The following is a 13219-nucleotide window of genomic DNA, read 5'->3' as shown; positions in this document are numbered from 1 at the left end:
AGACTTTATCCCAAATTAGGTTGCTTTTGGCAGATGAATGATTTGACAGTGGAGGAGTGTAATTTGTTGCAGAAGAATGCTAGTAACTATCATTGCTCTCCTCCCATTTCCTGTTGTAACACAAAAAGGTTATAAAGAAAAATCTGAAATGCAGCATAGTAGGAATATCTCTAATAATTATCACAATCACAACCTTTTGAAATTGTACCCCATAGCATTACAATTATTTTCGACACTATTTTCTTCAAAATAAAAGTATCTCCTAAGAGCCTTTACTCTTGGAGATGGCCTGCTTTGACAAAGGCAATATTTAAATTGCTGCCACATGCCAACCAGCAAGTTCAGTCTTCCATTTCCCTAGCTTCCAGTTTAGTGCAAACATTCAGGAACTGTCCAATTGTTCAAGATCTATAAAGTTACTACGTGAACTTTATTCTCTGCAGGTAACTTACAACCCTCTTTGAAGACGGTTAAGACAGCAGAACACTTCAAGGAGGACAGTTCAGAAGCTTCAAGTCAGGAGGAAGGTAGTTGTGTACTCAAAGGTGGTTCTTGGAGATATTTTACCACACTCAGTTCTGAAAATCATACACTCCACTGATTTCTCCATTGGTATAAAGTGGTACAAAAATTGAATTAAATCTGCTATGCAAATGAAGAATTTTCATGTACGTTCAGCAGTTTCCTTAAGAGGTTGTTCTATAACTCAAGAAGTGGCAGCATTCATAGACTGCTCAAAGGCAGAAGTTCACAGCTGTGTTGAACAACCAGGAATATATACCTCACAATTTACATGAGCCAAGATTATTTATAGACTTTCATGTCTTTACCTATTTATTCTTCAGTTACAGAGTTCAGAGTTAAGTGCGGTATTTCAAGAGTATTTCAAGACTGTTTTACATTAAATATGATAAATTTGTCTGGCTTCTAATTTTACACAGAAAGGAAGTTCAAGTTTTCCTTTTCTTGTTCTTAACCTATGTTGCTTTGATACTCTGGATGGTTACTGAGGTTGGGACTGTAGTGCATATTGATTACAGTCTGAAAGCTTGTGTTTTTCAAATGCCTCAAAAACAGTTCACACATGGAAGCAGCAGCCTGGTGACTGGTCAGTAATTTCATTCTGAAAGGAACAGCAAGCCAGTTTTGCATTGTTTTTAGAAGGAAACAAGTACAAGCTCCTGGTAGGTGGAAAGAACAGGAAAGGGGACTGATGGGTGAACACAGACCACTTACTTATGCTGGCTTTCAAGTAATGACAGCACTCTTATCCTCTTTCACATTAATAATTCATTAGAAGTTTGCTGTTGAATTTCTGTGGATTCAGTAATCTACATATGCAGTTTGATCAGCTTTTTCTTGTGTTGATAATCGTTGCCATATTCTTAAGAGTTCAGAGCACACCAAGTAAATTTACAATCTGTTACCCAAATAGTCTTTTAAATACTGCTCTTAAAAATACATAAATCTCTTCATCTGGTGAAACTACAAATGCATTTCAGAACACCTTTTGTGCCATTTTAGTGGTTACTAGAAGTTTAAAAATAATTTTTTTTTCTCAAATTTTTAAACTAGAATTTGAACTTAGGTGTAGCATTGACAGGAGTTCAGGCAAAATCCTAAGTACCAAGAATACGAAGATCATCAATAGTTGGAATTAAGGAAAGTTGCTTTTGTTAAAATGTAACACTTGCCTTAAAAAAAAGGGTAGACTATATCTCTGAAATTCTCAGTTTTTCTTTGTAGACTCTTAAAATGGTTTGGGTTGGAAATCTTAAAGTTCCAAACCATCTGCCACAGGCAGGGAATCTTCCACCGTACTGGGTTACTTGGAGCCCCACCCAGCTGAGCCTTGAGGCTGTATCTCTTTTTGCCAGGTGTAATTTGCAAAGCTTTACTTGCCTAGTGAATTTTCAGGTTGAGAATGCAGTACTTTAGTGTAGGACTTGTTTTTGTTTGCTAGTCAGAATGTGTGACATAGTTTTGAGATTAATTTCAGTATTCAGAAGAAATAACAAAATGTTGTATTTTTTTCTGATTCATTCCTTTCTTCTCTCTCTGATCTTTCATACTGGGTGTTACTCAGTCATGCATTCAGTGCTTAGAATTAAATACAGAGGTGAGCAAACATTGGCATTGCCATAGTTCCTCTCTTTCTGTTTTATTGTTCTGTGAAATGGAAAGTAAAGAGTCTTGTTTATATAATCTATACAAATTGATTTCTCTTCTATGCAACACCTGCTAATTTCAGCACTGTAAATGAAGCCTGATCTGTTTAATGGAGATGTCTTCTGGTATGTGCCTGGTAGTTATGGAAAGATGAATTTGCTAGGTTGATTTAAAAGATTAAATGGAATTTCTGTTGAAATTATGCTTTGTTTTTTTTTTCCAGATGTAATGCAGCACACAGCAGTTCACAAGAAACATAATGGAAAAAGTCCTGTTGCCAAGTAAGTACTAGGGTGTAATGTGACCATGTTACATGTCTGAACTTCCATTTGTTGGTGCTTTGAGAGTATGTGTCCTTCTAGATTAATACTTCTTTGTGGAGCTTTTGTTTGTTTGTGTTTGGCTGTTCTGGTCTTATTTTTACAATTTAGGAGGTTGTTACTAACATCTGAACTATTAAAAAAATAGTTCAGAAGACTCTATTTCTAAATCTGTAGGTCTAGGTCATTTGGATAGCTCTTCTTTCCCAAATTTTGTGGATCTTCACAATTTGAATGGATGTTTGATTTATGTTTATAAGATATGCCATAATTTGTATGGCATGTATCTTTCCTATGTGCACATACCCCCATGCTTGTACTGAAAATTTCCAGTGCTATTGATTTGAAGGCTAGGAAACCTCAAAGAGGAGCTTATAGGAAAAGGCAGCCCATTCTTGCCCTTGCTTACTGGTAGATGCACACACACCTCTCTGGTTTGTGTCCATTGTACGTGGAAGCAGTTCCTAACCATATTAAAGTAGTTTATATATGCCTTCAGATTCCTGAAGTACCTAATGTGAATTCAGTCATTAAAGTATTTTGATTAAAGACTTCAGGTATGTTTGCACATAGTTGTGCATAATTCAACTAAATCAAGGGAAAGGAATGGATACAGAATTTATTGTGATTTACAATTTTGTTCAGTGTTAATTTGCCTGTAAAAGGTATCTTTCTTGTAGTGAAAGTTTACCTGGAATTCCAATAATTAGTTATAAACATAGCACAGAACAGTGTTAGTTAACGTCTAGAGATCTTTACCAGACAAAATTCTTGTGAACTCACCACAAGACAACTTACTGCTTTTTGTCTGTTTTGGTTTTAAACTGTCCTACTTTCAGCTTATATTTCCTCAAGAAGAAAGTGTAAACTTGACAAAATCTGTGATTATAATGGTGGATATACAGTCTACTACAAATTTATCAGATCAGGATCCAAATTTACTAGCTTATGGTTATTCATAAAGAAATTGTCTTTTTTTTTTAGTCATTGTATAATGAATTACACTAAGGCTGACCATGGTTTAGGATCTGTCTTTCAGGTAGGAAGAGAGGGACAGACATTTCCACAAAGTTCTGAGAAAGAAACTTCTTTAGCTAACTATTATTTTCTGTTTATCTAGGAGGGGGAAATATATGTACTCCTTGACTGCTAGAGGTCTGTTAGGCCTTTCCTGTTTGGTTATGTGTCTGTCTCCTTAAAATCTATGCCTTTTGTTTATGGGTTTGTAAAGAAATGGCACTGAATGGAACTTTTCTGTTATAAATATGCATAAAGCTGTTTAGAGTCACAAGCAGTTCATCTCAAATAGCATTGGTACATTGTGCATCTCTCTGCCTCTTGTTTTCATTCAGTATTGCAGCCTTACTCTTGAAAAGTTGAAAAATTTACTGGTAGCAATGAGATCACACATAGAAAACAAAAACTTTAGTAATGTTACAGTTTCCATGAAATGACTGCAAATTTGGCAGTGAAACCATTCACCTCCACTTGGCAGAAGTTTCTAAAGTGACCTTACTTCTGCCTTTGCAATCAGGGGTTTATGTCTGTCTTTTGGGACCTTGGGTTCTTGCCATTTTCTTAATTTTTTAAAAAATATTCTGTTGTGTATATTTTAAGTAGTTTGAGTCCTTACTCACAGAGATATTTGGTAGGTAGCTACTGGAATTTGATGATGTCTTGTGCTTTCCAGTGAGCTGGATTTCTGCCATCATGGAGCTGAGTAACATTTCATATTGGCTTAACTTTTGTGAAGCAGCTTGCCAGCAGCCCTGAATTAAAAGGCACTTTCAATTATCAGCATAAGTATTTAAATAAGAATTTTGAAGCATTAACTCCTTTTTTCTTTTTTTCTTTTGCATCCAACCTGCAGTAAGGCATAATTTTGTATGAGATATGAAAAGGTTATAGGTCCTTGTGCCTTACTGACTCTGTCAGGACCTTGACTATTTTCCAGCAGCTTTAGCTGACCAGTGGTCTCAGACCTAGTTCAATATTTCTTCTGACTGGCTGCTGTAGAGCAGAGCTTCAGTGGAAATCACTATCAAGTCCAAAGTAAATGCCAAATGTAACTCCCCTCTCCCAGCACTACTCAAAACTAGCATTCCTGGAGGTAAAAATGCAAAGCAAGATGACCATTTCAAAATTAAAACAAACACAGCTGCAGTATGATCTGTAGTAACTGTGTCTCCATTCTTTAAATATCTCATGAATTCTGAAACAGAGTTTAAAAAGTAATTCCAGCTTTGTCATTAATGATAAGGAAGAAAGAAGATGAATTCAGACTACATTTCTGTCTGGAAAATTGCCACATGTCTGGTATGAAAATAGCAAAGTTTTTGTGTTATAGAAATATCCAAGGAAACTCTGCCCTCAATTACTGTTTTCTACAAATTCTGTTGTTCTGAATTTTACATCAAATTATAGTAGACAAATGAAAAAAGAACTCCAGTTATGATCAGATCATAACTTTGGAGCACAAGAACTGCTGTGATTTACATCTTTTAAACCTCTCGAAAATTCCTAGGGTTTTCTGAAAGCAAAATTTCCCAACATGCTGCAAAATATGTATGTTGGTAAGACAAGCCCGCAAGTTTGTTCACATCAGCATAACTTTTGGGGCTTTTTTTTTTCTTTTCAGCAGCACTAGCAGTGCGAAATGTTCTTCACTGGATAGCCTTAACATTCAGCACTCGGAGCAGAATGGGGTAATGGACTGGAGGAGAAAAAGCTGTATTGTCCAGCAGCACCCAGAGCACTGTACTAACCTACTTGACCAGGTGTGTTGCTGTTTATTCTTTAAAACCATATTCCAAGAAACTTGAGAAGATTGTCCACTACACGTGATGAGATTTAGCTTTAAAAGATGACAAGTGCTCTTGATATTGTACAAAATAAGTGTTGAAGTTGCTACTGACTTACCTTGATTAGAAAACCCTTCATAATTCCTTACCACACTCTCAGAAAGCTGAATATTTTGTTTATGAATTGGTAAATAAAATTCCCCAGGAGAATATAAGTAATCAGAAAAGTCTAATGTTAATTTCTGATCAGGCACTTTCCTATTACTGTAGCATTGTCATTAGAGAGGATTCCAGAATGCCTGGGCAGTTTCTGTTATTGCAAGGAACAAACTACTAGAAACAGTATTGGTAGCTAAACTGTATTAATGCTACAGTAGGTACAACAGGTTAAACATATTCTTTCTGTCTCACCTGCATTATTTAAGTAATAATCTTTGAAAAAAGTTAATAGATCGATACATATACACTTTTTCTGGGATTTGTGTCTCTTCAATGCTCAATCTCATTATGACTATAGGTAAGCAGAATAATTATTTATAAATAAAATTATCTACTACTGAATTTGGGGGAAGGAAGCTTGCTCACTGCTTATATATGAAAAACACTGAATGTTCGAATTGTTTGATATTGCTCTCATTTATGTTTGGAATTTGGCTATTGATTGTTATGTGTGGAATAGCAAGCCAAACAAAAATAGTTTCCTTTTTTGATAAAGCAGGATAGTGAATTGAGGTTGGCTTCTAAACATAAAATGGTAGGCTGCATCAAAGTTTGAAATACTGCAAATTTGAAGCAAGAAAAAGGTTAATTTACTAAAGCAAAGGAAAAGCTATTTAAAGGAAGTCCAAATACAGTGATTTGGACAGAGATTATTTCAGAATTTTCACAAATTTTACTTCCTTGCCAAATATGAGTTGTTAATGACAGTTATTGATAGCATACTTTAAGAATTGTTTTTTCTTATGTGCTTGTGTGCTGTATTCTAGAGTTCAGTTTAGCAGCTTAAACCTCCAATTTAAGGCTAGGTACCTGCTTGTCACAATGTAGAAATAATTTGTCACATGTATTTCCCTCACCCAACTATCAAATAATTCCATTTATAACAACAAATTTTATAGCTCCTTATGCTTGGTGATCGGCCTTTTTAGCAGGTATGTGATGAAACACATTTGTTTTTATCCTCTGGAGGAAGAACAGCATGCAAACACTAATTTGATTGATATCTCTGGCATACTTGCAAGTAGTAATTTGCTGAATGTTTTTCTGATTCTCTTGTAAACATGAGACATGACACGTTATTTTATAGGCTCAGATACACTGAACAAGTGGTTCTTTGAGTGGTTGTAGCACCCGTGAGCCCACTACTCTTGGACTTGTGGACCTGTCAGTCTAGAAGAGGTGTTGTCTTGGCTTTCATAATTGTTTGACTGGGGTCTTTCTATTTTCTGCCTAGCACACAGTGGAAAAACGAAGTCTGTCTGCAGTAAGCAAGAAGAAAGGAAAGCCACAGCTGGAAAAGTAGGTTTCTAATGTAACTGGTAATCCAGAAATGGAGTATAATGCATTCACTCTGATAAACAGTGTCTGCAGTCAATTAAGTGCTTTCATTTGCTGTGCTGGCACAAGAGCTGGCATGGTGTGAGGCAAAGCTGCATAAAAATCCTTATTTTATATTCTATAAAGAAGTAACTTGAAAAATAGAATTTTAAGTGAATGCATTAATTTCTCAAAATAGCACTTGGCATTTAATAAAAAGATGAAGGAGTGGAAGTATATTCTTAACCATATTGCCTTTTCCCCTTTATATTTATTTGAAACTCAAAAGATGTAAAGCTGTCCAGAATACACTGAAAATCAAATGAGGGTTGACAGCAACCTTTAACATTATGAAGTGGGTGATAACTGGCTGAAATGTCTTAATGAACATAATTTGCACATCAGAGGGCTTCCGAATTTCCTACAGGCCACACAGCTCTACACTGCCAGAAGTGAAAGCACTTCGACCCTTACGTACTACTCTGCCTACTTCCAAGTTTCCAGATACTATTATTCTAGACTGGTGTAGGACTGCATTATACACATCAGCTTTCAAAAATGACTTTACTGTTTGCTGCACCTATTCCTTTTCAGTATCTTTTCTTATATAGATATTCATTCATAGTGTTTAGTAATGCTGCTTGTAGCTTAATTCCTGGTATATTGCACCAGCAGCCTCCATTTAATTTTTTATTATTTGTTGTTATATCTATTAAATACACATTTCTGGCCTGGAGTCACTGCCTTTGTTTCCAGTGTCATTCCATGTTTATTCATGGTTGGTTATTTGTACTCATGCATTTGCAAAAAAGCCATGAAATTATTTACACAGGGAGAAAGCAAAGAAAACTGACTGCAGGTTGACTAACAGGAGCAATGGAGTTCGAGTTGCAGCATCGCAGCACATCCGTACTGGGACAGCAAAAGGTAAGGTGCTTTTTCCAAAGCTGTTAGTAAGAAACAGAACTTGCAGCTGATTTATTTGAGGCTTTCTGTAAAGGGGAAAGCACAAGTCTGAAAAATGTTCTGGTGTAAGTTGGTATATTGGCAGCCTAATTTGTGCTCTGACTTGCTGTGTAGAACGCACTAGACTCAGTCTTCTGTATCCAATTGCTTGGAGTGTGTCTCTTCGTGCATAGGTGGCAAAATACTTGTCAAGTCTGCATAAGACAGCTGATGGGGTGGAGTAATTGCAGAAACAGCTGCTGTTGGGCTACTTCCATATGAAATTCAGCAGTCTGAGTGTGTGGACATGGAGCATCTTGCCATTAGTGTGCTCTTTGTAGCCTACTAGTTTGTCCATCTGTTGCGCAATGGCCCACAAGAAACCTGTCTAAAACCTATGGTGTGAACCATTGATGAACTGTAGTGTTTATATCAGGTGACCACTGAGCTACCACACAGAACTGTGTATGCTGCCCTAGCAGGGTCATCAGTTTAGAGTAATCCTAAATGGAGTGTCTAGGCCAAGACTTGTGTACATCAGTCAGTTGTAAGAAAAACTTATATTTGTGTTCCTTTAGTAAACTGAGTCTTCAAGCTTTAATACAAATTTCTGTAGTCTGTGCTACTCATTGACTTTGCCATCTTGATGTTTTCTAAATTCCCGCTATCAGTTGTGACCTTGCCTGTCTTACATGTAGTTCTTGTGACGGAAGGTTGACAAAGAGTTCGCCTTTTTTTACGCCACCTAATTGGCCTAAGTGTTGAAAAGGACTCTTAAAAGTGCCTTGTCTTTCTATTGCTTCCATTTGTGATACAATCTTGATTAAGCTTTCAATCTTTTTTCTCACTGCTTCTCACCTTGGAGAGTTCCAGCTAGGTCCAGTTCAGAATTATTACTGTGTTTTATGGGCAGGTGTTTTTACCTTTTACAAACAGCTTTGAGTAAAACTTTTAAGAACTCACTGTTCACAAACTTAGCAAGACTAGAACCATTTTGGAAAGCTATAGTTAAGGGCCGTTAAGTAGAAAACATACTCTACAGCAGAGCCGTGCTGCATGCATTTCTGATTGATTACTGTTTTTGTTGTCAGGCAAAAGGCACTGGGTTTTATGAACTGACAATGACTTTAGGAGGTGATGCAATGGTGGGTAAGGGGAGACCTTATCAGTCTGTACAGCCACCTCAAAGGAAGCTGTAGCCAGGTGGGAATCAGTCTCTTCTCCCAGGCAAACAGCAACAGGACAAGAGGACACAGACCTAAGCTGTGCCAGGGGTAGTTTAGGCTAGACATTAGAAAAAAATGAATCACAGAAAGAATGACAGGGCATTTGAATGGGCTGCCCAGGGAAGTGGTGGAGTCACCATCCCTGGATGTGTTTTGAAAAAGACTGGATATGTGACATTTGATATCATGGTTTAGGTGGTGTTAGGCATAGGTTGCACTTGATGATCTCAGAAGTACTTTCCAAACCAGCTGATTTTCTGATTCTGCAAAGTTAGTAGGGAATGCTTTTCCATAGGAGTTCTGTTTGCTCACTACCCACCACTCTACAGATGTGAGACTGCCTCCTGTGAAATGGTTGGCCGGTTCAAAAAGAAGCTGTAACCCACAGAAGCTGTTAGCCATTAAATCCTGCTCAAAGACAAGCTTTCACCCCACATATAAACATCAAACTGTCTTTTGAGATACTTATTGGAGAAATAGTCTATGGGGAAAAATAACAATCTGAATCTCTGCCTAGGTTTATATATCCAGGCTTGGTTTGAAATGCCCTATTTTGAGTCTGTAATTCTTAACTACGTCATGTTTTCTTTCATTTTTAACTCCCTATTTTGAGCTTGTCTGAAGCATTAGTTAGTTACAATGGTAACTTTTAAGACTGGATACTTTGTGATTAGCACTTTACACTCTAGCTCTTAGTGATCCCTGGTTCACACTGAGGCTCCAGTTTATATTAGATGTTCAAAGTAGTTCTTAAAATAATTTAAGCAATTATGGGTTTAATACAGGAAATTATTTCAAGAACTGAAGCATTAAGGCAACTTTTTGGTGAGCATCCCAACCTGTTAAACTTCCGATAGCAATAAAAAATGGAGGAAAATTATTTTATTTATAAATTATTATAATAATTAGTGGTTTAATTTTTGTCCTGAGGTTTTGCTAACCAAGGTTTTGTGGGCTGGGGTTTCCAGCTTGTGTTTGTCATAGATTCTGAGAGAGGGTGCGTTTATCATTTTTCTTCCACTCTGAGGCTGTACTTGAAAGCCAAACCATAGTAGCTACCCACCCTGAAAGGTGGTTTCCAGCAAAAGTGTGTCCCATGATCCATTCAGAATTTAGAAAACAGTTAACCACTTTTTCAGTTCACCTCTTTTTCTTTAAACAGGATTTGTTGATAGAGTTTGGTTAAAGCCTGTTCTAGAAGAGTGAGTTGTGAAGTGGTGCATTGTTTTGCTGTGTCCTGCTGAGTTAGCTTCCTGCCTGTGCTGGTGTCACTGAGGAGTGCTACAGCTCTGCCAGTGGAAATGCTGGATCGCTACCATTCAGAGGAAATCAGTGTTGTACTGCAGTCCAGCATAAACATCACAGGAATCATTCAGGATCATCATTCTTTTCACTGCTATGCATAAATACCAATTTTCAGTATCATCTTTTTTAACACCAAGGATTCACTCATCACAAATTTAGGGAAGAGACCAGTCCTGAGTGCTGGGAACGGAAGTGATAGGAATACAGGGGACAGATGCTATTAAGTAGAAACAGGCAAAAATCTCAACTAGTGGGAAATGTGAGAAAACCAAAATAACCTCACTTCCATACACTGAGATCTGACAACTTTTATTTGTAGATCTGAATTTGGATGCTGGATCTGGTCATGATACGTGTGGAGAAACATCATCTGAAAGTTACAGCTCTCCTTCTAGTCCACGACATGATGGGCGGGAAAGCTTTGATAGTGAAGAGGAAAAAGACAGAGGTTGTATTTATGGAGAGTGTGCATGAATGCCTTTATTCCCAGACTAATCTCTTTATTGCATTTATTTTAGTTCATTTTTTAGTTTGATTAGGTACTTTGTTTTCTGAACTAGCCACAGAATACATTTTTCTTTGTGGATTTCATGACTGGGTGTTTTGAGGGCTTCTAGCACTGTTTTAATACCACTGAGTTCTAGGTTAATAAACATATGTCATAATTGTTTGGCCTCTGTGATACAGCTCTCTTGAGAAATTTCCACAGTACAATAATGTGGAAAACTTTGGCCTGAAAGGGGCTGGGTTTGTATGAAATTATGGGTGGCATGTCCAGGAGCTCCATCTTTTTGTACTGACAATTTGCCACTCCTTCCAAATTTAAATAATCTCTGTTAATATCTTTCTAGACAGATGCAAATTCCTAATTCATTCTGTGTCCTACTCTTTACATTTGCAGATGTGCACCAGTCAAAGATACAGTAGCTAGTTGGGCAGGGAGATATAGACAAGTCATGAAGATGGACCTAGCTTAATTTGGATGAATGAGAAGAATCTCGAAGTTGTCACAGTTTGGGAAGACATAACTATCATTCATGTCATCAAATTCGATAGGTCTTATATGGGTAAATGGGTCCAAGGGCATGATTCTCTGTTGCTTGAGGTTCATTCTTGTGACTGACAAATGCTTTTGTCCCCACAGATACAGACAGCAATTCTGAGGACTCTGGGAATCAAAACACAACCAGGTTTACAGGCTACAGTGCTGTCAGTTCATCAAATACGAACAAATCATCTGCTCAGATCTCTTCAGTGAATAATGAAAATGGGAGCCTTTCAGAAGATCCTTTGAATGCAAAGTTTCAGCATATTTCCTTCATGCCTGCCTTACACTGTGTGATGCACAGCGCTGCCCAAAAGCCTGAAGCAGTTGTCCCACCACCCATATCTGCAGATGGTAAAACCATGGGAATGCTGGTTACCACACCTGTCGCTGTCTCGCCCGTGAGAGAGGCTGCGAATTCCCCTCCTGCGGGAATGGGCCCGGTGACCTCTGGTGAACCTGAGAAACGCCTTGAGCTCATGGCTTCCCCTTTGCCAGTCCCATCCTCTTTCCTTCCACATTCTGTCCAGCCTGGTAGCCCTGCTTTGCATTTGGCAATACATAGGTTGAAAATCCCCTCTCCACAGGGATCATCAGAAAGTTGCACAGTTAACGGACCACAGCAGCCGACAGGAAACTTAAGTATTGGATCACCAAATACTGCCTTTATCCCAGTCCACAATCCAGGTAGTTTCCCAGGATCCCCAGTTCCTACTACAGATCCCATCACAAAACCTGCATCCCAGGTGGTAGGACTGAATCAAATGGTGCCTCACATTGAGGGAAACCCAGGAGCAATCCCTCAGCCTGCCAATCTCAAGGTAGTTCTTCCAGCAGCTGGTCTCTCCACAGCAGCACCGCCACCTCCACCAGCTTCGTACGCTTTGCCAGGCAGCCCTCACGCTACCAGCGTGTTGCCCAACCAGAATACAAACGTGCTGAGCACTGGAGCAACTTCCTCACCTCCTCAGTCCGCTGGCCTCGGTGTTGGTCAGGTCCAGTCCACTGTTCCTCCTGCAATCCCGACACACACGCCAGGCCCTGCCCCCAGCCCGAGCCCTGCTCTAACACACAGCACTGCACAGAGTGACAGCACATCCTACATAAACGCTGTTGGGAATAATAACACTAACGGGACAATGTTACCTCCGCAGCAGCTGGGATCTGGCCCTTGTGGTTCTTGTGGACGTAGGTGTAGCTGTGGGACCAATGGCAGCCTTCAGATTAATAGCTATTTTTATCATAACCCACTTCATGGACAAGTCTACAGAGTTCCATCTTTCTTCACTCTGCCATCACTTTGCAATGGCAGCTACCTCAACCAAGCACATCAAAGCAATGGAACACAACTTCCGTTCTTCCTGCCTCAGTCTCCGTATGCAAACGGGCTTATGCATGACCCAGTGATGGGAAGCCAAGCCAACTATGGTATGCAGCAGATGGCAGGATTTGGGAGGTTCTATCCTGTATATCCAGCACCTAACGTAGTTGCCAACACGAATGGGTCGGGACCCAAGAAGAATGGGAACGTTTCATGTTACAATTGTGGTGTAAGTGGACACTATGCGCAGGACTGTAAGCAGTCATCCATGGAGGCCAGTCAACAAGGTAATCATGATAACTCCCAGAGGACTTGCTTTTGAGTTTGGTGGTTTCTCTTTACCTTTCTGAATGTGCTGTTTCTGGTCTTGCAGAAAGGTGTGCGTGCGTGTGTATGTTTCGTGTAAATGGTTGTGCACTAGTGACCTGCTCTAAAACTGCAAAGTATCCTATCTCTGCCTGAAAATCTTGTAGAACAGTGCGAGGGAACGGGGCTCACAGTGTAAAGTTAAAAATGAGTTCAGAGCTGGAAAGTAAAATGATACCAGTCCT

At 38.8% G+C, this 13219-nt stretch overlaps 1 protein-coding gene across 2 annotated transcripts in view; it reads left to right on the top strand.

Moving 5' to 3' along the window:
- The window catches only part of ZCCHC2 (zinc finger CCHC-type containing 2), a 44204-nt gene that overhangs the window by 28264 nt on the left and 2721 nt on the right, over positions 1-13219 (top strand). Inside the window, exons 7-13 of one of the 2 annotated variants that reach the window (XM_058024597.1) lie at positions 444-527; positions 2393-2450; positions 5131-5266; positions 6744-6808; positions 7659-7753; positions 10622-10750; positions 11447-12955. In XM_058024597.1, coding sequence (XP_057880580.1) covers positions 444-527; positions 2393-2450; positions 5131-5266; positions 6744-6808; positions 7659-7753; positions 10622-10750; positions 11447-12955 — 2076 coding nt within the window. Of the gene's footprint in view, positions 1-443; positions 528-2392; positions 2451-5127; positions 5267-6743; positions 6809-7658; positions 7754-10621; positions 10751-11446; positions 12956-13219 lie in introns of both variants that reach the window. The other variant, XM_058024589.1, reaches the window with a different exon arrangement.

The sequence above is a fragment of the Melospiza georgiana genome, chromosome 1, assembly GCF_028018845.1.
Source record: "Melospiza georgiana isolate bMelGeo1 chromosome 1, bMelGeo1.pri, whole genome shotgun sequence".
NCBI lineage: Eukaryota > Metazoa > Chordata > Aves > Passeriformes > Passerellidae > Melospiza > Melospiza georgiana.
The sequence above is the reverse complement of the archived record's forward strand: the minus strand, read 5'-3'. Positions and strand labels throughout refer to the sequence as shown.